Below are 27,874 nucleotides of genomic sequence, written 5' to 3' on the forward strand. Positions count from 1 at the left end.
AACTTCTTTTTCAGATTTTAGTGCGTTCAAGACAAATTGTTAAAAAATGCACAAAAGCATGACATTCGTGGGATTGTAAAAGTTCACAAAACTCCCACCCCTGCATCTTTAAATCATAGGAATTAACACCTGGGGTGGGGGGGGGGGGGGGTTGAGGTTTAAAGCCCCTCTAAAATGAAACTAACCACTGTATGTTTTCTAAATTTGACACACCACAGGGAAAAGTGATAGTTACAACCCGACCAAATTTGAATGATTCTAAGTGTATAAAATGAGGCTTTAAATTCAAGAAAAATCATGCTGGTGTGGGCCGATCTGCTAACTGCAGGAAACAACATCCCGCTGAAAAATCGTTCCTACTCTGAATACCCATTGTAGGTAATGTGAACGCAGCAAAGCTTTTTTTTTGCAACCGACTCAGTGGTTCTCCTTCTACTTTCTTTTGACGGTTGTCTCTGCGTGTCTCAGTTTTGCTATTCAATGTGTATTGATGAGGTGCAAATTGCAAATCTAGACCCACAAACTACCATGTGAAACGTCTTATTTGAGCCTCATTCCACGAAACATACATGTACAAATCGTGAGGTGAAACACTGATCTATCTCGTTCAAAAAGAAGGACTCAAAAGTCTGCGTTTGACTTTCACATACTGCGTGTTTATTGAAGTAAAGTCACAGTGTCGAGTCCATTTGGAAAAAAAAAAGACAGTCATCGAGTATCATTTAAAAGGCATGACATCAGAAATAGGCTGAACAAACGGCTTTGCACATCTCGCTGAGACGAATCGAACAGACCAGCTCAGCGTTTGTACCGTTTGTGTCGAAGAAGTCAAACCGATAGCTGTTAGAATGTTTTAATTTGAGACGAGGCTACATTCAACTGACACCCTGATTAACTCCACAATATTAGTGTATAGCAGCTAGGAATAAACACTCTATATAGAACATCTTCTATACTATGAAATAACCTCCGTATAAGTTGCATCGCTGGCCCGACGACGTGCACACAGTGGAGGGCGTTGAATAGGCCTGCTTGGATTTTGAGGTTAATCATGACATACGTCATTGATGAATAGGCTATGACTGCCAGCACCATAAATGCACTAAGAGATCCGACTGCATTCAGTATGACATACTTGAAACATGATACTGTATATTTAAGACTCGTCAGCAATACATCCATATATATATATGTGTAGACCACGGTGAGGTAAATCTTTGGTTTTGTGCTCATTGCGTCTGGAAGCAGATGCTGACTACGGGTCAGACCTGTTCAGTGTGACGGGAGTCTGGCAGCCCCGTGGTGGGGGCGCGGGCGCCAGTGTGGATACAGGGATACGAAGCAAATGCAGGTTACATAAGCCTCTCTCACCTCGCTTCCTGGCGCGTGCCTCAACATCCACACAAACTCCAGCACCGCCATGAAGATGGCCACAAGTAGGCCACACACCAGCACCACGAAGATGCCGCCGATGTTCTCCATGCCCAGACCTGCGAGAGAGGAGCAGGGAGTAAAATTGGAAGGTCGATGAAATGTATCATTGGAGCAAAATGGTCAACAAGACAAGAACCTTTGGCCCGGTGGTCCTCCTCCTTTGGACACTTGCCGCCATCCCACCATTTCCTCTTCAGGATCTCCAATCGATTGTCCTCCTGAAGCTTGAGGATGGCCAGGTCAAATTCATCACGGTATACGGAGCCTGCAGTCAAAAATTAGGCAAAGCTCTAAGACATACAAATGTACATTATATAGGGATACCTTGGTTTTTCATGGTGACACCATCAGGATTATAACAGTTTGGCATTTTTAATTGCAGTTAGTTTTTATTTCCTTTGGCTTTTTTTCCCCTTTAATTCGGTTACTGGTAGTTTGTATTAGATTTGGGAGCAGGTTTGTTAATTTTTCTTTTTTCAAAAAATGTTTAATTTTAGTTCAGTTTTTATTAGTTTTGCTTTTAACCCTGGAGAACCCAAGAGCCTTGTTCTTCTTTGGAAAATGATGAATTATACATTAAATGACTGCTATATGTTCACTGAACACCAAAATATATGTTTTTTTTCAAATATTTAACGCTTTAATCCTAATTTAGGATTAGGGCCAAATCTGACCCTTTGGGATTTAAGGGTAGCATTTGAGTATCAGAATTTATAGGGGCCAAATTTGACCCCGTGGGTTCTCCAGGGTTAATAAATTGAGTATTTGTCAAGTGTAAATTAAAAAAAGGTGACCAAGTATTCTGCAATAAAGTATCTTGGAGTGACAATAAAACACCTTTTTAAAAGAACTGTTCACTTTCTGCCAAAGTGCTGCTAGTTGAGAGGTGAGTTGAGTTCTCTGCCACCATCGAGCACCCGCTCGCAAGTTGACGCAATAAAACGAATGACGGCTGATATCCGGAAAAACTCAAGACACCGCTTTACCTTCAAATCAAATGCCACTTCAATTAAGTAAGGTTTTGCCGAAGCGCATTTCAATTATCCAATAGGTGGATATTTTTGGGAGACAGAGTCACAGCGTGCACAGTAAATATTGGGCTCATCCATCCTTGAGAGGAATTTAAATAACTCCTGTTTACTTTTAAAGTGTTTTTTCCCCTCCACTGACACCTTCCACTCAACATGTGATCAAAGCAGAAGCAACGGCAAGATATTTGAGTCTCTGAGCAAGCAGCGTCCCACCATGGAGCCAAATTTCAAATTCTCTTATCTTGCCTTCTCCCATCAGAGCATGGAAAGAGACACTCTATTAAAGCATGTTTGAGTTTTTCTCTCTCTCTCTTTTTTTCTTTTTTTTGCATCATCTCACCTCCCTCATCACAGCGACTAATAGTTTGCCTTTGCTCAGGCGCTACTTTTCAATATAACTTTTGACGACAAATCCTCCAACTACTTCTCTTGCTTTTCAAAGTTATGTTCACAGTCTCGCCTTAACTTGGAGAAACAGCTGTTGAATTTATTTGACACAGAAATCTTATTCCCTACCGTCTCCCCTACTCACCCAGCGGCATTCCGATACCGTAGCCCTTGGTGTCGAGCAGCCCACCGATCTGAGTCAGGTTGCAATTCCTTTGGCGATAGTACTCGTTCATGGTGCTCTCCAGCAGGTAGGCGTAGTTGGAATTAAGGACGCGAGCGATGCCCTCCTCCGTGCTCTTCACAAACACGCTGGGTTGCTTGGAGTGCATGAAGTTCCACATTCGTTGGTACGTCTGGTAGCGGGAGTTCTGCACAGCCGTGGAAGACACAATCATTAGCAGACACATTTTGCCAGAGATGAAGACCAAGTGTACTTGTTGGATTTGTTATGCCTTGGCTGCAGATATTTATGCACGGAATTCAGGCCTTATTTTTATTTGAATCTCAAACATAGAGATTTAACATAGCAACTTAACATGGCTCCAATTTCAAATGTGATGACCCTTTTTTTCCCATCTTTTTTTAAAATTCCATTTGGTTTAAGCTGGCCGTAGTGGAAGTTGTTATTTTGGTGAAAAAAAACATTTGTCGAACAGTTTGGGTGGATTCCAGGTGCAATGATTGCTGCGTTTCTTCTTCCTCGGTCGGGAACTAATTCAGTGATTAATTTATCTTTTGTAATTAAATCACTTTGAAATGATTCTTGGTTTTTTCGTCAATTGTTTCAATGCAATTGCACGATGGAGAGTGGTGAGCATTTCTGCATCACAGTCGAGGGATTCAACTTGAACTTGTTCTTCCCTCCCTCTTATGTTTTCGTAGTAACAATACAACATGTGTGTCTTCTTGTGGCATCGGAACTATGTTGAAGTACCGTATTTTCACGACTATAAGGCGCCATTAAAAGTCTTAAATTTTCTCCAAAATGGACAGGACGCCTAATGATGCGGAGCGTCTTGTGTATGCGCTGAGTTCCAAAACCTGACTGACAGCCGACACGCTGTTTATATAGAGAAAAGGCGGAAGTGACTGTGGACAGGCATGCGGCAAAGAAGTCGGCCAATCAGTGAAGGGTGGGCGTGTATATATACATATATGGAGAGAGAGAGAGAGAGAGAGAGAGAGAGAGAGAGAGAGAGAGAGAAAAGGCAGACGTGAGTGAGGACAGGCATGCGGGGAAGAAGTCCGCCAATGAGTGAAGGGTGGGCGTGTAAGTGGACGCTAAAGGGACGCCCCAAGCAGGTACCAACACCTGTATAGAGTGTGGCTATGTGCATTGTTGCAAAACAACTTCGGTTTTGGTTTCTAAGAACCCCCGAAAATAAATTCTACAAAGAGACACCCCTACGAAGCTCAGTTCAAACTTCAAGCCATCGGTTATGCTTTTGGCATGCGTGCCCATCTCACAGCAGCGGTGAAAAACCAAGTCAAGCAGATGAACTCTGAGCTTGCCGTTATTCCCGGAGGCTTGACTAAAGAACTCCAACCGCTGGACATCGGCATCAACCGGGCGTTCAAAGTAAAGTTGCGAACGGCATGGGAACAATGAATGATCGATGGCAAACACAACTTTACAAAGAGTGAGAGGCAGCGCCGGGCGAGTTACGCCACAATTTGCGAATGGATTGTGGCTGCTTGGACGAACGTGTCTGCTTGCACTGTTGTTCGAGTTTTTGGCAAAGCCGGCATCATTTCTGTGGAGCCACATGGCAATGAGAGTGACTCTGACAACGAGAGGGAACACAGCGTTTTTGATGGATTACCGGTACTTGCACAATTGTTCAATTCTGATACAGAGGATGAGGACTGTGATGGATTTCTGGGTGATGATTGATCGAAAAACGTGAGTACATTGTACGATGGCTAAATAAAATACAACGGAACTCAGTTTTGCTTCCGTTGCCTTTTTAAAAACGTGTTTTTAGCTTGTATCTGTATGTCTTGGCATGCTACCGTATGCTACATGCTAACGTGTTTTTAGCGTGCGCGCATGCATGCCGTATGTTTAAGCTGGCGTATGTGGAGTTTGCATGTTCTCCCCGGGCCTGCGTGCGTTTTCTCCGGGTACTCCGGTTTCCTCCCACATTCCAAAAACATGCGTGGCAGGTGGATTGAACTCTCTAAAATTGTCCCTAGGTGTGATTGTGAGTGTGGATGGTTGTTTGTCTCTGTGTGCCCTGCGATTGGCTGGCAACCGATTCAGGGTGTCCCCCGCCTACTGCCCGAAGACAGCTGGGATAGGCTCCAGCACCCCCCCGCGACCCTAGTGAGGATCAAGCGGTTCGGAAAATGGATGGATGGATGTTTTACTACTTTAAAATTGCGCCCAATAATACAGTGCGTTTTGTCTATGTGTAAAATACAGAAACAGCACCCATTAATGAGACTGCGCCCAACCATACGGTGCGTCGAATGGTCGTGAAAATACGGTAGTTTTAATGACTGCATACATGAGAGATACATGGTGTTGGTGTTTTATGATCCTCTCTGTTTTAAGCGCTTTCCGGTATTTTCTTTTTTTTGTGGAATCTTGAGGCAATTATACTTGCTAAAGGTTCATTTCTATCACATTATTTTCACACTATGTGGCACTTCGGAGTATAAGGTGCACCTTCAATGAATGGCTTATTTTAAACCAGTTTTCATTTATAGAGCACACTGCATTTATACGGCGCATCGAAGCGACAATAGTGGCTGCGGTTGCGTTATGCATCCACTAGATGGAACTACTCTAAAGGGAATACAATAGAATATATTTGTATGGAGCTTTCACAACCGCTGCAGCTGTAACAAAGTGTTTTCCAGAACATTTAAAATACTACGTCCAAGAAATCTGAATATTGAGAATATTGATCCATATATAAGGCGCACCGGATTAGAAGGCGCACCGTCGCCTTTCAGAAAAGTGAATGCTTTCAGGTACGCTTTATACTTGCAGCTTTTTGCAGGAGTAACTCACGATCCACAGTGAATAGCAGGGGGACGCCTTTGATTTAATAAAAGTTATTGTACAATGTTTTATCATGACAGTTGAATGACCATGGAAGAGATCAGTTCTACTGTATTACCATTGCTTTCTCTGTGAAATATTTGGGCCGACTATTCAAGTGACTTCTTCCAGCGAAAGTAACACATTCGGTGCACATTGTGTTACTTTATGGGCAAGTTGTCTTTCCTCTGCTCTTCTCGCAGAACACATTCTTCACGTTAGCATTCGAACTTGCCCTCCTCTTTCTTTGAGCTTGTCTGCGCCGACATAATTAACAGTCCAGTGGGCTATAAAACACACAGGGATGTAGCCACCAGGCCAATGTATATTATTCATTCGCTCCATATCATTCTTCTCTGCCTCACTTCCCCCGTCACATACTCTTTCTCTATTTACCACAGTGTTTTGTTTTGTTTTTTCTTTTTTTTTTCTTTTTTTTTCCAAAGGTCACGGTGGGTGCTTCACTTGTGACTTGCATCTTGGCTCCTGAGGATAAAGCTATTGAGTGGTTATGGTCAAGGAGGCAGGAAACCTGTGATTAGCGCACGACAGGAAGGTGAGCAGGGGGATAACAGCCCCGATGACCCATTGATTGAGGCCTCTTCTGTCAGACTGCATGTGTTTCATCGTGACTGAGCACCTAAACAATCTATCAAAAGCAATGATGTGCGTGAGCCCTGACCTGGAAGAAGGTCATGGTGGAGCCGCCGTGCATGGTGCCATATTCGATCGTTGTCTGATCCGCCAGGTCATCGACTGACTCAATGGGCACCTCCATCCTCTGAACGGTAAGGAAGGCGGCCAGGTTGGCAGTGTACGACGAGATGATGATTAATGTGAACGCCCACCTACGCATGGGAGACGAGAGCATGTCAAAGTTTTGATGCAAATGAGGAGACAGTTGTATGGAGAGTGAGGGAGAGCACACCTGAGACGCTAAGAGATTGCAGCGTGTTCATGAAGAGGGCATGGATGAACGTAATAATGTAATAAAGGTCTTGCATTCAGTTGTTTCGCGCCGATTGCTGTTCCGTCGCTTATTTATTCGAGGTGGCCCAATGACATTGGGCAAAGTGGCTGCTCATGAAAATTCGGCCAACCCGCAAACATTTATATCCCTATAATCCTGACGAATGTATGCAGCCCTTTTTTTTTTTTTTTACAAAAGGTTTATGCCCTGACATGACATTTCAAGTTACACACGCCACGCGGCGGCTTCAGAATAATTTATTGCCTATGGCCTGCAAGTATTTTCTATACAAATATTTGCCATAGTTATGACTTGACTCGACAACACATATTTCCAAATATTTGCATTCTTAGGCCCACCAAAAGCTGTTGAAATGAACCCATTTCCTTGAAACTCGGTGCAGGAGCGCAAGAAACCTGCAGTGCAACCGAACGAATTAAACCAGACAAATGAATCAAGATGACAAGATGACAGACCAGCAACTATGATGTGTGCACCACACTGACCACACTCCGCTGACACAGCGCGTGGACAGTGCTCTGGGGGCAATGGTGGACCCTTGCTGCATGAAGCCCCCGACAGGGAACCACAAGCTGTTTCCAAGGGAGTACTGATTGATGAGTAGGTTGCAGCGTCCTTTCAGGCAGGGGTGTGGGTTGTACCACTCGTACGGTGTCAATCTGTGAAGAACAAGACATGCTAGAGTGTATTGAGCTCGAGGCAACCAGTCAGAGAAGGAATACGAGTTCGGGTATTGGCATTAACATAAAAAACAAGTAAAACAGAGGAGAGGGAGTTAAATCCAACAGTTACAAAGTCTTTTGGTTGCCTCCAGAGTGTCTGCTAACTTCTTATTCTCATGTGCTGCCTACTTTAATATTAAACTAAAGTTTGTAACACATGAAACAGTGCTGTTCAGAAAAGTTAACTTCCTGCAGTAGATATCAAGCATGAAGATCAGCTAGAAATAATGCAAGATTTTCAGTATGAATTATGTCTTTTCGTCAATTTAAGCAGACTTAGTCTTGTAGCATAATCTTTGAAAAACGATAACATTTTATACAGTGCCAAGAATACGACACACTACTTGGACTAGTAAGTAGTTTAACCATTTTTCAGACTATATGTACCATACATTTTGTAAGCCCAGCTACAAATCAAGTGACCTGGCTGAAACCGACTGAACTGTCGCACCGTGTGCGGGTTTTGGCAACAGCTTGTCATGACTGGCTGACCGTTGACCACTTCAAATTTCAATCACCAGTGAACACAGTTGTAATGTTGCAGATGTAATAGCTGATCAAATATGCACATAAGATTTCATAAAAACAAAGACAAGATTCTGGTTTTGAAGCTTCAGCGAGGCTCATCCGGCCGGTGTAGCTAGAAATCAAAGAGTCTTTGTCGCTGAAAGGACTCTCACCTGTTGGCATTCCACTTCTTCATTGATAATTGTGCCATGTTTTTTTTTTTTTTGGACTGAAAAACAAAAATTACGTTCTATTGTAAATGCATGTGGAGTTTAATCGTCTGGTGTTTGAAAAAAATGTTACTAGTAAGCTGGAGCCAATCCCCTGCTAACTTTCGGCAAGATACAGTGTAAACCATGGACTGGTTTCCAGCCAATCACAGGACACCGTGAGTCTTATATTAACTTAACGTGCAATTAAAAAAAAAATGTCGGTGGGAGGAAGGCCAAGTACTCAGAGGAATCCCCACAAGCTCAGCAAGAACATGGAAACTCCACATGGGCAAGCTGGAGCCAAGATTTGAACCTAGACCCTCAGAGTTGTAAATCAAGACATGCTAATCACGCTTTAGCTAGAAACAACCACCTTGAAATTAACATAGGCAAGACAGAGTGGCCTGAGGAAACTTGGAGACATTAACATTGCCAGCTGTTCCAGGCACCTTCTCTTGAAGTCCGCAACTTCGCTATTTTTCTGGACTTCTACCTATCCAACATCAAATTCCCCACTAAGTCAGCCTTCTTTCACCTTAAAAACATGGTTAGACTCCGCCCATCACTTATTGGGCTCACGGCACAGTGTTTGGGAATACTGTACAATGGAAAACGGATGAATGAATGGATTTTATTGCATTGCTTTGTTTGGAGTTGCAGGTCTCTATTTGACCACCAGGCGTCAGTGTTACGCTGAAGACCCAGCCCGGGCAAGGGCGCATCCCTTCTACTTGTGTTGGATATGATCACCTGCAGAGACTGCGTGAAGTGGATAACAACAGGTGTCTTCGCCCCCATAGAACTAACCACACAAACCCTATTCTGCTCTCTGGTCTATTTTGTTTCCTTTTTGTCCCAGTAGTCTTTTCTCACCTCAACTTCACACGTACTTCTGGGCAGCGGAAGCTTTTCAGCAATCTCCAAAGAAACCACAGATCCTTTATTTTATTTGACAAAGGCCTGCTGGGACAACCAAGTAAGTAGCTTCAATGATGATTGCAGCTTTCTTGTCTTCGGCATCAGACAAAAAGACTTACTTTATCCATCCATCCATTGTCAACACCGCTTATCCTGAATAGGGTCGCGGGGAGTTGCTGGAGCCTATCCCAGCTGACTTCGAGCAGAAGACAGACTACACCCTAAACTGTTTGCCAGTCAGTCGCAGGGCACGCATACAGGCAAACGACCATTCACACCCACATTCACTGAGTGGGAACCTATCCCACGCTGCCCGCACACAAGTCTGGTAACTCCTTACTTGATCGAAATTTCTTGAGACAGACTTAGATTTCACCCAATTAGATTCGAAAATAGATGTGGGGGATATTGAGAAAAAGCAAAAACACTGTAAATAATTGTAAGAAATTGTTGAATTAGGAAACGGTCTGCTGTGTCTGTGTGCGTGTGCCTACCTGGCCACCAGGAAAAGCACGCAGCTCACGGCCAAGTAGGCCAACAACATGAAGAGCCACACGCCTGGGGAGAACGGGTCCAGGAAGGAGAAGTAGCCTGGACGTCGACCCTGTAACACACAAAAACGTGTTTACAAGTGTTCAACTTTTGACCATGTTTCAATCAATCACTGAATCCATCCCGACCAGGGCGTTCAAAGCGGGAGGGTTGAGACTTTTAAAATGCCTCCTCTTTAAAAGGTCAATGAGATTAATTAGTGGCCAAAGTTGCACGTTGAATCCAGAGTCCCACAGGCTGAGTTGACTGTGAGTTAATCAACATTTGCAGCTGTCTGCAACAGTGCGGCAGTAAACAATGCTTGTTGGGTGTGATAAGTATAGATTTCCCTGTTGTAAACTGATAGCATTACAATAATATGCTCTTGTTTGCACGTAAACATTCAGATCAACAGTCATAAAGCAGGCCTCCCATGTACAGTAAATACTACAGCGTGGTGGTGGTGAATCGTGAGACAACATGACAAATAAGACTTTCTATTCCCAAGGATCAAGCTGTAAAAAAAAAAGAATTTTCACGATTTATGTCAAGTTCTAAACAACACAATATAATAAAAGGCATGACTCAATTACTGGAGGGGGGGAAACAACTCAAAACAGTATAATCAAAGCAACAGGGGGCAAATTTCATTTAACATTAAGCACACCAGGGTAATAAAAAGGAGATCTAATAGAGCTGCTTTTAAAAATAAATACATTCTTTTACCACCCAACCTGAAACTAACAATATAATACAGTCATGCAGAGAGAAATGAAGAAAAGATTCACAACTACTGTAAGTGATTCTGTAAGCTGCAGTAATAATACTCATTCTTCACAAAGTATGAATAATATATGCACGTGCGCATTGTTGTATTGTTTGTCTGTGTGTTGACTACACCGAATGAGTTAAAATATCCATTGTTTAATGCGCTATAAGACGGCCACATAGATGCTACTTGTTAGCATGCATGTGGCATTTTGTATTGTTTTAACTGGGAGTAGCAATTAACAGCTTGAAGTCTCGTTTTGGCGATCCACCAAACTGCTGCTTCTCGTAAAGTTGAAAATGAGTTCACGGCCACATACGGTGGTGATTTTTTTTCTTTCTTTTGTCCTCATCATTCACAGAGGCCGAATTTAAAAAAAATAAACCTAATTGACAGAGCATGGGGTAAAAAGTACAACTATCTCTTTTCAGATGTAGGGAGTTTACATTAAAAGTCGTCAAAAATAAATACTCAACAAAGCACAGATACCTACAAAAAAACAAAACATGAGCACAGTAACAAAGCATTTCTACGTCGTCTCTTCCCCTTACTGTTAGTAAGTAATAGACCAGAGAGAATACAGTGTTTAAGTATCTATCAGCAACAGCCATTGTCCTCTAAATGGAAGCAATTACCAGTGAAGCAGTGCCACAGCAATGCGTGCACTTATACTGTATGTGTGCGTGTGCCGTGTGTACGTTTCCACATGTGTGTGGCGCAGACATTCAGAATAGGATCCACTTCCACCAAGATATGTCATCTTGGTGACCGTGAAAGGGTCAACGGGACAGGGAAACAGTGGAGGCGAGCACATGACTAATTGTTCCGTTGACAACAATGTAATCATGTATGACGTCTTCGGGGGTGCGGTTGCATGTGGGAATGCCTCGCTAATATGTTGCTTAGCCCCGAGCAAAATTAAATTTGCGGCAGATCGGTGGAATCGTTTGGTTGAGAATTTGTCAGGACCAATGAAGCCTTTTTAAAGCTGCGCTGAGATGAGCATTCATTGATGCATTAGGCTGGCAGTGCAAAAGAGGAGAGAATGGACGGTTTGGAGGCATGATGAGAATTTAACAATCATGATGATGAAAACTTGGTGCTGTTGTGACTGCGCTAATGGGCCTTTGTGCTGACACGCCTCCTCCACTTCTTTGCTGGTGGAGACCGGCTGCGTGCTGAAGCAGCATTCTGTTAACTGCCAAGCCCTCTTCTCCGCATTTTAAGTTCCATCGAGGTGCCATTAGAAAGATGAAGAGAACTGCAGAGATGCCCCGGATGGTGGCTCAAAGATCCAAAATCGAGACTGAAAGCACGTGGCTTACAATAATTAAAAAAAAAAAAAAGGTCAAAATAGCGTTGAGTTGTGCTGCAGATCTTTGTGCTTTAATATGTTTGTATTGAGACAAAATTATGCTTTCAAGAGCTGCAGGGCAAATAATCTGCGAAAAGGCTGCAGCGGATACACAATTTTGCAAATGGAACTGCATAAAAAGCATCCACATTTCCATTTTATTTCTGTTCAATATGCCTCCTTGCAAAATATAAAAGAAATCTTATTATGCCTGTTAGCTATTTTTTGCCCAAGTAGAGCATGAATCTTAAAACAAAATCCATCAGTGGTAGATAAATAGCGGTGCCTTGATTTACTAGTTTTATTCCCTTTGTGCCAAAATGCTTTTCTCAAAACACTTCTTCTCAAACTGTTGGGGTGGTTCTGTTTGTGTCACATTGTGCGCCTTGGCCACACACAAGGGGGCAGTATTATTAACATTCTTTTTGTTATTTTTATTATTTTTGATACATGGGAGGAAGTCAGAGCACCTGGAGAAAACCGACACAAGAATGGGAGGAAATGCAAACTCCACCCGGAAAGGCTGGAGCCGAGATTCAAACACCAAATCTCAAAATATGAGGAAGGTACACGGTAAAACATAATTGGCGTGACAGTGGCGCAGTTTTACAATTGCGAACTAGAAATGTGAAATTAGATTGATCGAAAGTTGTCATTAATTCCATGTAATTTTAGGGAAATAAATATCTCTCAAAGTTTTTTTTTTGGGGGGGGATTGTATGTATCAAAAGCACTGGTGGTATCGGTACTTGGTATCGGTGACTACTCAAGGTTTATTACTGGTATTGGCCTGGAAAAAAGGTGGTATCGAACATCCCTACTTATTTCCATATTCTGCAAGGTCAAAATAGCACCAGGTGCGATGAGATTAATCACTCCCCCACAGCAGAGGAGACTGTAATTGAGGATCGAGTGCCACTAAAAGGTTCGCACACTTTTGAATAATAACTTGTAAGCAAATATTGAATGTATTTCAGACAGTCACAAGTGCTTTCCAGTAAATGTTTGGCCTGTGCTGCTTCGGCGCGTTCCCTGTATTTGTGGGAAAGTGTTTGTTTGTTTGTTTGTTTGTGCAGGACAGACAGTGAGACCACAGCGCTGTGTTTGTGTTTGCGTGTCGACACTTTGGAGCTTGTCAGTAGCTATTTGTGCTGTCATCCATTGGCAATGTGGGTTTGGGCACTCCACTGTATGAGTTTCTGGTCGTTTGGGAAGACGCAGGTTGCAATTTCCATGAAGTTGCGCAGATCAGTTCAGTGTGGAATGGTGAACACTGATCTCGTTTGTGGTCGGATGATGATTGGTGCATCATCTACACGTTTACTGTCAGACCACAGCAGTGTGTAACGGTGTAATCCACAGGTGTCAAAGTCAAGGCCCGGGGGCCAGGTCTGGCCCGCCACATCATTTATGTGGCCCGCGAAAGCAAATCAAGCATGTCAAATTCCATAATGCTTGCTAAAGTCTGAACCAAAATTTCAAATTGTCATATGTAATCCACAATAACAGTCATTATTTTTGACTTCTGATTTGAAAACTAGTTATCCATCAATTTGTTGTGCGCTATGTATGTAATCTGTGGAGGTGATTCAACACTTCTATGGTTTCCCAAAATTCATAACAGCCCTCCAAGGGAAACCGTAACTACAATGTGGCCCGCGACAAAAATGAGTTTGACACCCCTGGTCTAATCAGACCGTTAAGCAATATTAGATAAGCTTGAGTTTAATTTGCCTTAAAAGTAATGATTCTCTTTTGTATGTGTCTGTGACTCTCGTGCTGATGCCCACTGTAAAACATGTCAGAGATAGTACTTCAAAACAGTACGACAATCATCCGGGACCAAATTTTTCAAGGCAAAATGCTTCATGTAACACTTTCTGCTTTGTCCAAGACAAGTGAATCATATTCCAAGTGTAAATACGGCATAGTTCTTGAAATGGAAATGACAACAAATGCATCCCAAAGTGAATTGGTTTAAAGGTCCTTCATTATTTTTTTGCCTGTGGCAAGAAGAATATTTCATTGGGGGCTAACTCCTCACAAAGTAACAGCCTGCGAGGCAAACCATTACATGGAAGAACACACCAAATAATGTTCATGTCAGATTTCAATGAATTAATCTCAACAAATAGGACATCAAGACAGTATGGGACAAACATTGGTTCTATGAAGAGCCAGCCTAATCCTTTCTTTTGACATTTGATGGTCTTGTTTTGGCTTTTGCATGTCTGAAGGAGCTGGTGAGGTTATCCAGTCAAGGATTTCACCTCTTTCCCCCCGCATCTTTATATACACACCACACTGTTAGCCCCTGGAGACTGCCTGCCAGAATACTGACTCACTGAAGGACACTTCCCATTGTCATTTCAACTCTTCTTCTTCTTGGCTTGCATCTCTGTTCTCATCATTTCATCCCTTCCCTCAGCATACTCCTTACTCATTTATTTCTCCTCTCTCCTCTTTCCGATCTTCTGTATTTTCCCTCTGCTCTCGCAGGGCCAATTCGAAAAGGGAGTGTTTGATTCAGTGGAGGTCAGAGGGTCACTCGCAACATAATCTCACTGCCTCTCAGGCTCTGCTATACACAAGCAAACACAAGAGCGCACTGCTTTCAAACTGTGTCCAGCAGGGGTGGCCAACATGTGGTGTTCGAGCTGCCTCAATCCGGCTCGTAGATAATAAATTAAAGTCAAAGTAGCTCCATCGGTCTGAGTGAACGTGCATTCTTACAAGAGTGACACAACAGATTTATTTCAGCCTTCCAACAAATGACAGGAGTGTCACTCCTGTCAGCGAAACAGCCCAAATATTTGAAATACCAAGATGTATAGGTGTAGAAGTTGATTCTATTAGATGTATGTCTGACTTATGTATAATGCGTGTGACTCTTACCCAGTCACAACATTATGTGCTTGAGTCAATCAAGCTTTGTATACCACACCACTGCTGAAAGTGACGCAGCTCCTTTTCAGTCCGAATGAACCTGTATTTTTAACCCTGGAGAACCCAAGAACCGTTTTCTTCTTTGGAAAATGATGAATTTTACATTAAATGCCTGCTGTATGTTCACTGAACACCAAAATATATGTTTTTTCAAATATTTAATGCTTTAATCCTAATTTAGGATTAGGGCCATATTTGACCCTTTGGGATTTAAGGGTAGTATTTGAGTAGCAGAATTTATAGGGGTCAAATTTGACCCCGTGGGTTCTCCAGGGTTAATTATGCAACACACCTACTACTAGTGACAATTTTTCGTAGGAGTACCCGGCTTGAAGGCAATGAGCCTCTTGATAAGTCTTAAGGACTCCTTTACTTCACTTGGCTGTAGTGCCGAGGATGAAGGTGACGGGGGTGAAAGATTCTATGAGAACAGGCTGACGATAGCTCAAGGTTACACAGCGTTACTCTTCATCTCTATGACGACCGACTGAGGCCAACAGTACCATGCGCATGAACTGTCTGCTGATATACACAAACACAACAACAGTCAAGGTCAAACTGTTTCAGGACAACAGTTGACTTCCTGCTTTTGGGTATCTACATATTGTTTTCCTCCCAACCGGATATAATGGAAGTAAACATGATCTGCTCAAGGATTGGATTGTGACCATCAAAAAACCATGACAGTAACCCTGCCGCGATGAGTGGAAATGCAGCGAGAGATTGATGCATCCTCAATGTTTATGATCATTTACAGTATGTAAATAGCTTTAACCGTAAATCTACAGCATGAATGATCATTTCAAAACACTTGGAAGATAATTTTAAATTCATCTTACAACCTTACCTTTAAAAATAAATGCCTATCAGCAGAGCAAAAACACACATGTGGCAAATACCCTCCGTAAGTTCTGCGAACAACCCAGGCTAAACTTAGCTCCTCGCGGGGTACAACAGTTTCAAACAGTCGAGATGTATTTGTCATACTTCCATGACGCCAATTACAACTATGAGCCAGGGCTTCGTCACCATCTTGGCGCATTTTACCGCCTGGCAGAAACCCCGCAAAGTTTTTGCAATCCAGTAACATTTTCAGTGATAAGTGAAGGATGGGATTCCACAGAGTTAAACAATGCACATTTGGAAAGGTATTTTCTCATCAATGTATCCCGTTTCTAAAGTGCGTGTCCTCACTTGGGTCACAGGTGACATGGCCTCAAGTGACCAAGGTGACATGGCCTCTCCCAGCTGATTTTGGCCAAGACGTCAGACACACAATTGTCTGATCAATCGCATGACACAAAGAGCCAAAAAGATTCACACTCACATTCAAACTGAGAGTCTTAAATGCACCCAATGTGTACGCTTTAGGAATGGGTAAGAAAGCTGAACCAAGCGGCGAAAACACAGGGAAGCACGAAGTGAACACACAAAGTCCACACAGGACGAGATTCGAACCCAGAACCTCTCGATATAGTGTCAGACATGCTAACCACCATTCTCCAACACATTAACAATGACATTAAAAATACACACACAATGAATTGAGTGATTGATTGCTAAACACCCGCATACTCGATCAAGGCCATTTAGTCAAATGGCCTTGTTAGAGCTGAACTCATCTAACTCCATAAAGTCGGTTTTGACTTGAAATTTTCTACTCCATTTGGCTCTGAATTTGTCTGGAAGTGCAAAGAAATAAATAATGTGACAAGAATGATATATAGAGATATGCGAGGTGTACAGAAAATGCAAACAAATGGCCAATTACCATTTGAGAAATGACCACATCACATTGTCTCACGATCGTGGAAATTGCATTCAAAGTTTGAAATAAGCCGCACACCGCAGTGAAGAAATCAATGGGTGTCACGTCAATGGTGTATTACAAGTGCACAAGAGCAGTCAAGAAGGGGATTAACTGGGACCCCTTTTATTTTCAAACCTTCTGCTCATCGTTCGGTCTTTTGATCGGAAGTTGTCCTCTACGTTTGTATTCTAATGACACCTGTCGGTGTTATTCGACAAAGACATAACGCCTTTGAGGCCGGCGTAATGACGAGTCTAGAACGCAAACAACAGGACAAGGACGTCTGTCTTTTCTATTTATCAAAGAAGAAAATAATACAAAAAAGGGTTCTCTTTGTTTGTTTGTCTTAATTTGTTTGGTCAAAAAACGACATCGCTTCTGGCTTCAGCTGACCTCATCTATCTCTCATGTCTGGCTCCTTGTTCTCACTGTCGCCAGTCGCGTGACGTCATAACAAGTAGTCCAACAAAGAAATATGCTCACGTGCATAAAATAATAATGACAAATATGTCAACTGGGTTATGAAATATGTCAATTCAATGTATCAAGACTTCATATGGAACACGCCACAAAAATCAACCAATATTAGATTGGCACCTACAACAACTTACCGAAAAACAGTGCGACAACCGGGTCATGTCTGTGCCATTTCAACCGGATGTTTGTGTGTTTGTGCGCCCACATGCATATGCGAACCCTGTGGGATGTCAGCCTCGCGTCGCTTCAAACTGCCAGCTGCTTGCCTACCTCCTACTTCAGAGACGCCACACCAGCCGGCAGCTTTTTAAAGCTGCACCTGCTGAGGCCATCGATTGATTCTCCCCAACTGCTCAATTGAGTGCCTGGCTGCTCCATCTATTAGTACTGTGTGCTGACCACGGGGAGGTACAAAAGAGGGGATGTTTACAAGGATGGGAAACAGGACAGCAATAGAGAATGGGAATAAATGCTCCTGAAGGATGACAAAAGACAGTTCAAGGCTGCAATCGGTGCTATGCTAAGCGCTCCTTGGGTCACCTTGGGTGTTAGAGGAGGGCGGCCCTGATTAATGGGCCTCTGATTCTGCAAACATTGGCTCGCACTCTGCCGCACTTAAGTTGTTACAATATTTCCAGCTTGGGTTTCCTCTCTAGATACAGCAGAGGTTAAGCAGGGCACAGAGTAGAGGCAAGAAACATCAGCTATGCAGTCTCGTGTATGTGTTAAATACAGAACTAGCACCCATAACTATCACTACAGCTTTTAATACAGTGCACCTTAAGGTCGTGAAAATACGATAATGTCATTCAATCGGCTGGATTGTGTGGGATGTAACTCACCAGGTGGACGCGGTACATGATGCTAATGCCGAGGGTCATAAAGGGCTTGGAGAAGTCAATGACCTTTTCACGCTCCGCTGTGATTGTGAGGCCAGCGACTGCCAAGTCAGCTTTCTGAAACACAGACAGTAAATAGTTCCATGTGATGCAGAGTCAAAAGACCACCTGGACAAAGCTGTGGCAATGTTTCTGTACTTATAGAGACTCGACAAAGTCCTTACAAAACACATACGGCACTTTGGCAGCTTTGGAGGTGCTTAAAAAAGTAGGCCATGAACATATTCAGACATTTCATCAACGACATGTTTTACAATCAATCCATGAATGAAACGAGAACAACAAAGAGTGCAAACAGCGGCTAAATGAAGCCGTTTTGTATAATCCATCCATTATTTGTGACACGATCCGTAAACGGACCAGATGGGAAGCGGATCCCACAAACAGACTCAGGCAACCGACGGTACAAAAAAAAAATATTTACAGAAAAACGAAGGAGAGGCAAAGTGGAAACAGAAAGTGCTGGCAACACCAGAACCAAGAAAAGCCAATATCAACAACAACAACAACAAAAAAAAAAAACAGCACTCGCAAACGGCAAGGTAATCTTGAATCTTGAAAATACACAAAACAAACTTGTAAGAGTCCAATTACGTACACAAAACTTTAATCATCCAATAATAACACGAAATCCCAAATACGAACAAAATAAGAAAGTATCGAAGCAAGAGCAACTATAAACATGGATGTGGTTTCTAGAAAATATCTCTTGAGCAAATATCATGTAAGGTCAATAATCTGACAAAGAACGAGAAACCGGTGCACCATTGAGGCATGCCCTCCATTCCAGCTGGTGCCGAAAACAAAGATGGAGCAGAACACGACAATTTTTACAGAGGAGACCGACATTCACTGGGTGTTTGAGCATCCCGTAATCTTGACAAATGACAACATGTAGCAATTTGTAAAGGTTTGGCACACGGGACACCAACCTTTTTGAGAGTGAGAGCTACTTCATGTGTACTGATTGTGTGAAGGGCTACCAAATTGATACACATCTGAAATAACATCTGTACAAATTACATTTAATAATTTTAGAATGTGTTATTTTTAATACTTAATGATTTATTTCAATTTTCAGTCTCCGATCATCTTAAAGATGTCTCACAATACTGCCAGTGTTTGCATTTTTAAATCATAATTTCAACTAGCAAATCACAATCCTAGCACTGGCGGGCTATTGGTGTGGTTACCTGGTGCCCGCGGGCACCACGTTGGTGATCCCTGGTTTGGCATCTACAGTATGGAGGGTTCAGTTTTGTGCTGATCCAGATTACAATTGCCTTGGTGATGGTATGTGCTGTTCAAGCAGTTGTGGTTGTGTAACCTTTGTATTGGCTCCTCTTAGATTGTGCAGGTGTACCCAATCAAGTATGTAGCCTTGGTCTGAAAACCCACTTCACTTAGGCTGAAAGTTTGGAAAAGACATTTATATGGCAGATAAATAAGTGGTCGAAGCAGTGGCTGGTAAAACCTGGTAACAAAACGGCCAACAAGAAAACAAGGCAGTAAAATGTAACTGCGAGGGCGTCTTCATCTCCCCGAGGGACACAAAGTGGAAAGGGGCAGCACATCGGCCGCTGCGGGAGAATGAAGGGGATTGTGAAGAATGGGAGGTATAATGAACAGGAAGGTAGGGGATGGGGGTGAACACGGGATCACTTTCAGATGCCACTGCAAATGCATGACCTGCTGTTCTTTGTTAGATTTGTTCCATAATTAATCAAACCTTTAGATCACATTTGGAAGACTGGCCTTTGAACCCTCACCTTCTGCTCAGTCTTTGCCTACATTACTGCACTACATTAACATCTCTCACCTGCAGTGGATATTGAAAGTCTACACGCTCCTGTTCAAACGCCACCTTTTTGTTCTTCAAAACAAAATGAGACCAAGCTCAAAACAATTTAAGTTGTGTGGGAACTTCACGACTGGAGATCTGCCTATGTTCAGAATCAGCCAATCACATTCAAACTAATGGGAGTCATCATACGACAGCCACCATTTGAAGCATCTCTGATTAACCCCAAATAAAGTTCAGCTGTTCTAGTATATGCTTTTACTGACACTTTTGTTGTCACATCTTACCGGACAAGCCATGGTCTGTTCAGAGCTTCCATTGCATCAGAGGGATCTCAATGTTCAAAAGTATTACAGTAAGGAGAAGGCTCCAAGATAATTTCATAGGAATTAAATATACAATGGAACACAGTTAAAAAAATAAAATAAAATAAAATAAAATAATAATAATAACTAATATAAAATAAAATAAAAATAAAGATGTGACATTACCAATAAGTGGACGTCCCTCTGAAAAGGATGCAAAAGTACAAAGGAGAAAGATGAGGGAGGCTACCAAGACAGCAACACTGAAGAGTTGCAGGAATTACTGGCAAGTACCGGTACTGTACTCGCTGTTAAAACACAGATAACAACCACCTACTGTCTTCTATACATGTCTGACCTATGGGGTAGGGTGACAAGACATAAGATTGCATAAACCTTATTTGTGAGCTCGGTTCACACACACACGCGCACATTGCTTACGGTGGCGTATCCTGCTGCCTGATGCACCTCCAGGCTTTCACCCTTCATCATCAGCGGGACCAAACCTGCGCCTTGTTTTTCTTTCTTTTTTGAAAATGTATTTATTTATTATTTTTTAGAAACCTACAGTCGTTTGAAAGTCTGATCGGCTGCACCCAGTGCCGGAAGGAAGCCACACGCGGGAAGGAGCCACCGAGGCAATTTCTACAAAGGCAGATCCTTTGCAAGATGAACACGCAGCCGTAACAGCAGCTGAATTATTTATGTGACAATAGAATATTAATATTGATGACTGGATTTCTTTGCCTGCCTGCTGTTATGCCTTCTAGTGTTAGTCACTGGAAAAAAAAGGCTGTGGTTCAGTTTCCTGTTATAGCTTTGTATCCAAGTAAAAGGGCTTCAAAAAATATGTTATGACGCAGTAAAAAAGTGCGCTGGTCTGGGCTGCCCCGGCATGTCTAATTGTTATTTTAGGTTGAGTGACAGCCTTTAAATTATTGCGATGAAATATTGTTCAGAAAGCAATAGCAGGTACACAGACGACTATTTTAACGGTCATCCCAGGATGTTGACTGTCAATGCCACCCAGTGAGCTGGCAATCACTGCACTTTGGTCTTCTATTTTCTGCTTTTCATCATCTTGTAAGCCTTTAACCAAACAGGATGAATTGTTTCATTCCACAGTGGAAACATCCCTCCAAAGGACCTTTAACCCGTGACAAATCTCACTGCTCTGTCATTTTGTCAGCCCCTCACAGACGAAGTTGCTGTTTGAAACACAAAAGACACATTTCCAACGATCGAGTGGTGACACGTCAATGAATTCTGCGAAGAAGAATGTGCTCTGCTCCCTACCGCTAGCACAATGTGTAACTGAGGCTGGAAATTCAGGGCAAGCATCATTTTTATCTGGATATCAACTTTTGACAAATCCATTCATCACCAAATTAATTTTGTTTATCTGAGTTGCGGGGGCAGCAGTCTTTGCAAGGGACGTCTGATTCCTCTGGACACCAGCCTTTGTTCCACGGGAGAGAAACCCGTCACGTTCCCCCGATAGACCCCTTCCCCTTGTTCCAGCAGGGAGATGCCGTGGCCTTACCAGTGTGTTCTAGGTTCCTCCCGGGTGGACGTACTAGAAAAAATTTGGTCTGAGAGGTGTCTAGGAGACAATAGATGCTAGCACTCCCACCTAAGGACTGGTAATTAGCGGTTGGGTTGGAGTTAAGTGTGGGTTGCTGCAACATGAAATTTGGTTCATACATGAACGCAAAAAAAAGTTGAACTCTACCAAACTAAAATACAGTGGAACCTAGGTTGACGGACGACCCGCTTTACAAACAGTTGAGTTTAAGCAACACAGGTGATTCACTATTTTCGCTTTACGAACAGTCTTGTCATGGCCATGGAAGGCTCCGAACTATGTCGTTTTTCTCACATTGCATACATATAATTGGCTCTTTGCTCAAGGTATGTTTGTTTCTTAGCATAAAAATGACAGCTTTGTGGTGGTGGTGACCTTCTGGGGCTAGCAGTAGCCTGTTGAGAAACAGGTGCACCGCTGAAGATCAGATTGAAATTCAATTCATAACTCGAGGTTACACTGTATTTCTAAATGGGATTATATTGACTTTAACCGAACACCGATTTAAAAAGCAAAGTATACGTTTTGGGGCTGGATTGGATCAATTGTATTCCCATTCATTTCAATGGGAAACAGAACTCTTGGTTTACAAACGTTTTGGGTTACAAACGAATTACATTCTCAACCTTCCCCTCTCAAAGTTCCCCTGCATACTGCTTTGTAGAAAACAGTACAGTCGACCTTAACCGAAGGTGAATCTCGCAGAGACGCTGATAAAAATAACAAGAACAGGAGCGCCTTACTTTGCATACGCAATGACTTCCATTAGTATTACGCCAAACATCCAAGTTTCATCTCCATAACACCACCTCCAAGTCCCCTTTGAAGTTTGTCCTCACCCTCTCTCCTACTTTTTGCTCCCCTATCTCAACTTGAATGCCTTTTAGTTCATGTTTCCACTGAGCTGTGCAATTCAGTATCTTCTTGGCATGTGGATGTTTATGACAAGATCTTTTGTTTTATCAAAGGAGAGTTTTGTGTTCTAACCGTCCCATTTCTTATAACACACGAAAGCGAAGACGACCGTAGACAAAGAATAGCACAACCGCCGCTTCCCCGAAAGTGGCTGCCAAAACGTTGCACAGTGTGGACCGGCTGCTTTCGTACACATCAGAACTTTATGTGACAAAGCAGATAGCATTTTCTTTGTCTAAGTGTACTCTTTTAATGGGACTTCAAGTCTTCAGACCTCCCTGAGAGGTTCAAAGGATCTGGAAATGCCGGAAAAGGCCAGTTGTGAGTTGACATTTTTAATTCTTCTCAATGTCAAATCTAAACTAATGTACACCACAGGGCATACTATTGGGAAAAAAGTTTCAATTGTTAAAAAAAAATCTGCACCATTTAATAAGACTCCAGTGAGAAACTAAGAAGTATGATCATGTAAAGTACTTTTTTCCCCTGTTAAGTGTTTGAATGCAAGTCCCTTGAGAATACGACTCACGTGCGTGGTATCATCGCTATGTATATCTGATGAGACAAACGTGTTCATTTAAGCTCAGAGGACATATTTACATACCCTTGAAATGAGCTCTCCGACCATCCCACTCCATGTTCCATTGGCTCCGGGGACTCCGTACAGTCCATCCCCCACCAGTCGGATACGATACTTGAACTTGAGTATGGCTGCCAGCTCCTTCAGCATGTCCACACAGAAGCCTTCGTAGCGCTCATTTCCTTCCAGGTCATGGTGATCTGTCCGCAGCATCACGTATGGATTCTCCTGAATAAGAAAACATTTCCATTATCGAAAAAATAATACATTAAAATACAAACAAACATACAAAAAAAATCTACATTTTAAAAAATACAGTAATCCCTCGTTTATCGCGGTTAATGGGGACCAAAACCACTCGCGATAAACGAAAATCTGCGAAGTAGCGTCCAATTAACATAAACAGGTAAAAAAATAATAATTTAAGTCCGCAAACGGGCCGCGAGAAGCTGCAAAACAACAGCGAGTCACATAGAGCACCATATACAGTACTGTACTCCATGTATATGTAAAAAAAATAAAATAAAAATTGTTTGAAAAAATCCGCGATGCACTGAACCCGCGATTAACGAACCGCGAAGCAGCGAAGGATCACTGTACATATTTGCATATCGCAAGTGCAATATTAAGCCTTAGCAAAGAAAACTATAGTGCAAATTATATTATTGAAAAACACATTGGATTGGATTGGATTGGATTGATGGCAGTTCCATTCCTTTTAATGGGAAAGGTGGATTTGAGATGTGAATGTTTTACTTAAAAATTGTGCTCCCAAATTAAGGTACTACTTGCATTTGAAATGAAACAGGAAAGGAATAAAAAGCAAAAACAATTACCGGTGTTTACAACAGCTCACAGCTCAGTGTCTTGCTGAGCGATATCTGAAAAAGTAGGTTGCGTACAATCACCATTATTGTACTGTTTTTACTCAACTTTTTCATGAGAAGAACGAAGAGATCTGAGACTTATTCCAAGGTATATTTATCTAAAATTGTTCCAGAACCGGCGACCCGGGGATCGAGTGGTTAGCGCGTCGAACCCACATTGCAGAGGTACCAGGTTCGATTCCAGCTCCGGCCTCCCTGTATGGAGTTTGCAAGGTTCTCCCCGTGCCTATGTGGGTTTTCTCCGGGTGCTCCGGTTTTGATGAATTATTGTGCATATATGTGTGTGTGTGTGTGTGTGTGCGCGCGCGCGTGTGTTGTGTAGTAATTGCTAATGGTGTATGAATGTTGTTTTGTTTTATTCTTTACCAGGTTGAATAAAAGCTAATTATATGTGGAAGCGGTTGGACTTGCCTGTCAAGGTGCCATTTTATAGTAATTCATGATCGACTCTGCTTGGATGATGTCTGTCTGTTTCCACTAACATGTAATTATGTGGCAAAACATGATTTGCTTTTCATGCCTCATGTTATTTGTGCCTGTGAAAAAGAATATCATCATTTGTAGCTTTCTCTATCGCTCTTGTCGATAAAGGTTTTCCATATCGACTCTCTTAAGTCAAAACATGAAAGATGGCAGGAAGAGGAATCAATCAGAGGGAGCCTCCGTCTATCATTTCCGTGTGCTGATGAGTTGGGCTGAGTGCTGTCACACCAGTCCCCCCCCCCGTTTGCAATCTCCTCCTAATCCAAAGAATCAGTTTTTCCTCTAAAGACCTCAGACACAATCACTTTGATTCTAATACTCTCTGAAGTCAAATCGAGAAGCACTTTTAAAAGTCTTTGGTGAAACAATTTGTCCGGGGGAGGGTGGTCAATGTCCAATTGGTTTGGATTTAGAAACCTTTTTCTTTAACAAAGGAAATAATGGAAATGTAAATAATCAGCTACATGGTCAATCTGGGGCCATTGCAAAATCTTTATTCATTACGATAACGTGTTGAATCACTGGCTCTTTTTCTGTGATTTGTGTCTCCATGTGTTGCCGCATGTGTATTTGTGTTCAAATAAATATCTGTTGCTTGATACACAATAATACCAGCACATACTGTAGATGCTATCTGTTAGCCCGCCTATGGATCTTTAGTTAACCCTTTCATGCACCCTGCAACCTGATAACATGATTAGCTGTCCACTGTAGTAAGTGCTGTCCCTGAAAGGGTTAAAATTCAACCTGGTGTAGTGTTCAACAGTTGAAAGTCGCTTTGTTGAAGAATTGTTCACTCTCTGCCAAACTGCTGCTTGGTGTGACGTGCGTTGCCTTGACCAGCATCTTATAACAAAGTTAGCGAAGAGAATCAGCCGAATGACGTCTCGTATTTTCAAAAACACTCAAGTCGGGTCAGTTGCATCTCAAGGCACAATAGTACCGTTTCTATTTATTTGTGAGACAGACAATAGGATAGACAATAGAGACCGCAGGCAATAGGACATGTGTGACATAGTGTAAGTGCTGTATCGCATTACAAGCTGGAGCCAGAGGGAACGGAAAATAGCAGAATGCATATAAGTTCAGCCTTTTTACGGCGAGACAAGCTATTGCATTTCAGAAAAGAGATAAAGCGCAATAAAACACAACATATAAAGAAAATTTTATCTCGCAGAAGCAAATTGGCTTTTTCCATCGCATGACTGTGGTTACCGAGGTAATAAACACCACAAATTCACTCCAGTGTAAAAATGAGATCAATGAATACCAACACATGACCCGGTAGGCCTGCGGGTAAGCTATCGTCAATTCTGTGACTGTGACAGCAAGCATGGAATGAAGCCACCGCATACAGGCTGCGGAACGGCGTCAAGAATGACTTGAAGTGGTAATTCAAGAGCTCACAAATATTCTCTCAGGTGCGAATTTTTTTTCAGCTGTTGCTCAAAAGCCATAGAAGAGCGACGCAGTAATCATTTCATGATGGATAAGCTGTGATAGCCCCTGAAAATTGCCCAGCAGTGGATTCCAAAGTTTGGTCAAGGGACTCTCTATCTCCAAAATGAAATTGAGTTGCAGGGATAAACCAATTCATTCTTTTCACACCCACTTCCTGTTGTGAAAGAACCGTTTCATTTTTTATTCCCTCCGGCACTTAAATCTTCACCCACAGCCCCTATCCAGGGTGAAATGGAAGGTTCAAAATAAAATACGTCTGTGTTCTTTCCCTCATTTCAGTGGCACTGCCACTGCATCATACTGACAGTTTCTAAAATATTACCAACAGTATGTTAGTTATAGTTCGGTTTAAGCAGTGAAATAACCTGAATTTGTCATCGGAATAAACTCGAGTCAATAGAGGTGCACCAATCAATCGGCTAGGATCGGAATTGGCATTGATTTTCTTAATTTCGGGGGTGTTCAGAGATTGACCAAACGCTTAAAATAAAGCCGATCTTGTCCACTGATCTCATCTCCCTCTGCAGAGGTCTAAAACAAGTCGGGCACTGTCCTCTTCTGGTTCGTGAAATGAAACTGTGGTTTCTGTGTGCCGGCCGCAAAATGTCAGACTGCTGTGCTAACGCATTAGCATGATATGTGCGTCGTCCCACTTACGAGTATTGTAGTGATGGTAAGAGTTGTGTTGAAGAGGGTGTCCGTCAGGTTGATGGATGGGAGCTTCTTCTCCATAGACAGTCCATCTTCAGAGTGCCACAGGCCGATCTGCACACACACAACAAACACACGATCGGTCATTATGTCCAGCGGCCGGAAAAGGCCATTCGTATCATTTGCCTCTTGTTTTCTCAGGATGAGGAACACCGTGACCTTCACAAGACAGTGGAGGACTTACAAACAATGACAGAAAAGGCTTTTGCTTTTGTGAAGCAAAAAAAAAAAAGGCAATTAAAAGACTTGGGGTGATTGCCGAAGGAGGTGAAAAAGATGGATTTGTGATTCTTCGAGGAGCAAACAAACACAAGGCATGTGTTCAATCGGCAGCGGCATAATGCATTCATTGAACCAATTAGTAGCATTTCCTGTGGCAGAGAGCCTCATTCTCATTTTTTATTAGTGTGGATTTGCTAGTCCGGCATCACAAGGACATTTTTCTTAAACCCACAAACCAAGTAAGAATTGACGACGGAATGAAGAACTGCTTGGAAAATGTCAGGCAGAAACTTATCGTGTGTTTTGAACGAATGCTCTGATTTTCACAGCTATTAAGAGCCAATAAGATCAACAAGCACGGATCGTATCCCGTGTATGAATGAAATGGAAAAAACTTTCATTTCTTTGTAGTTTTATTTCAAGAAACGAAAAGGTTCTCGTGCCCCGTCTTCGATGCTCCAACTGCAAACCAAGACCTCTGGAAGATTGTACAAATCAGGTGCAAATCCGGTGTCAAGTCTATTTGTATCGCCAAACAAAGTCTCAAAGGGCTTTACAAGCCCACAGTTTACACATATTGGCAACATCCTATGCTCTAAAAAGTGTCAAGTCAGCTAAACCGTTAGCTAATTCGAGCACAACCGTAACCGCTAGCGTGATATGGACTCCATAGCCACTTGAATTACCACCAGTCACTTCCTTAATTTCACACTTTGGAACAAAAATCGTTGAGCTGAAGGCGCATCTTGCTATGCGACAGTCCATGGTAAGCTTCATCATTGATTCTGGGTGCTCATTTGTGGTAGGAAGATAGGTTAGAATCAAAAGGGAGAGAGCGTGAGAACAGCTATCGACTTTTTGAAGATGGCATGGAACATAAAGTA

At 42.4% G+C, this 27,874-nt stretch overlaps 1 protein-coding gene across 5 annotated transcripts in view; it reads right to left on the reverse strand.

The window, feature by feature from the left end:
- Nucleotides 1-27,874, reverse strand: part of grik4 (glutamate receptor, ionotropic, kainate 4) — a 249,915-nt gene that overhangs the window by 1,348 nt on the left and 220,693 nt on the right. For all 5 annotated transcript variants that reach the window (XM_086125398.1, XM_086125396.1, XM_086125397.1 and 2 more), the window contains 9 exons: nucleotides 26,715-26,822; nucleotides 23,251-23,454; nucleotides 17,984-18,097; nucleotides 9,749-9,858; nucleotides 7,381-7,554; nucleotides 6,587-6,752; nucleotides 2,998-3,223; nucleotides 1,571-1,699; nucleotides 1,372-1,490 (listed from right to left, as the gene is read on the reverse strand). In XM_086125398.1, coding sequence (XP_085981524.1) covers nucleotides 1,372-1,490; nucleotides 1,571-1,699; nucleotides 2,998-3,223; nucleotides 6,587-6,752; nucleotides 7,381-7,554; nucleotides 9,749-9,858; nucleotides 17,984-18,097; nucleotides 23,251-23,454; nucleotides 26,715-26,822 — 1,350 coding nt within the window. The remainder of the gene's footprint in view (nucleotides 1-1,371; nucleotides 1,491-1,570; nucleotides 1,700-2,997; nucleotides 3,224-6,586; nucleotides 6,753-7,380; nucleotides 7,555-9,748; nucleotides 9,859-17,983; nucleotides 18,098-23,250; nucleotides 23,455-26,714; nucleotides 26,823-27,874) is intronic.

This window comes from Hippocampus guttulatus, chromosome 12, assembly GCF_054856545.1.
Source record: "Hippocampus guttulatus isolate MCC_2025c chromosome 12, RoL_Hgut_1.0, whole genome shotgun sequence".
NCBI classification, from domain to species: Eukaryota; Metazoa; Chordata; class Actinopteri; order Syngnathiformes; family Syngnathidae; genus Hippocampus; species Hippocampus guttulatus.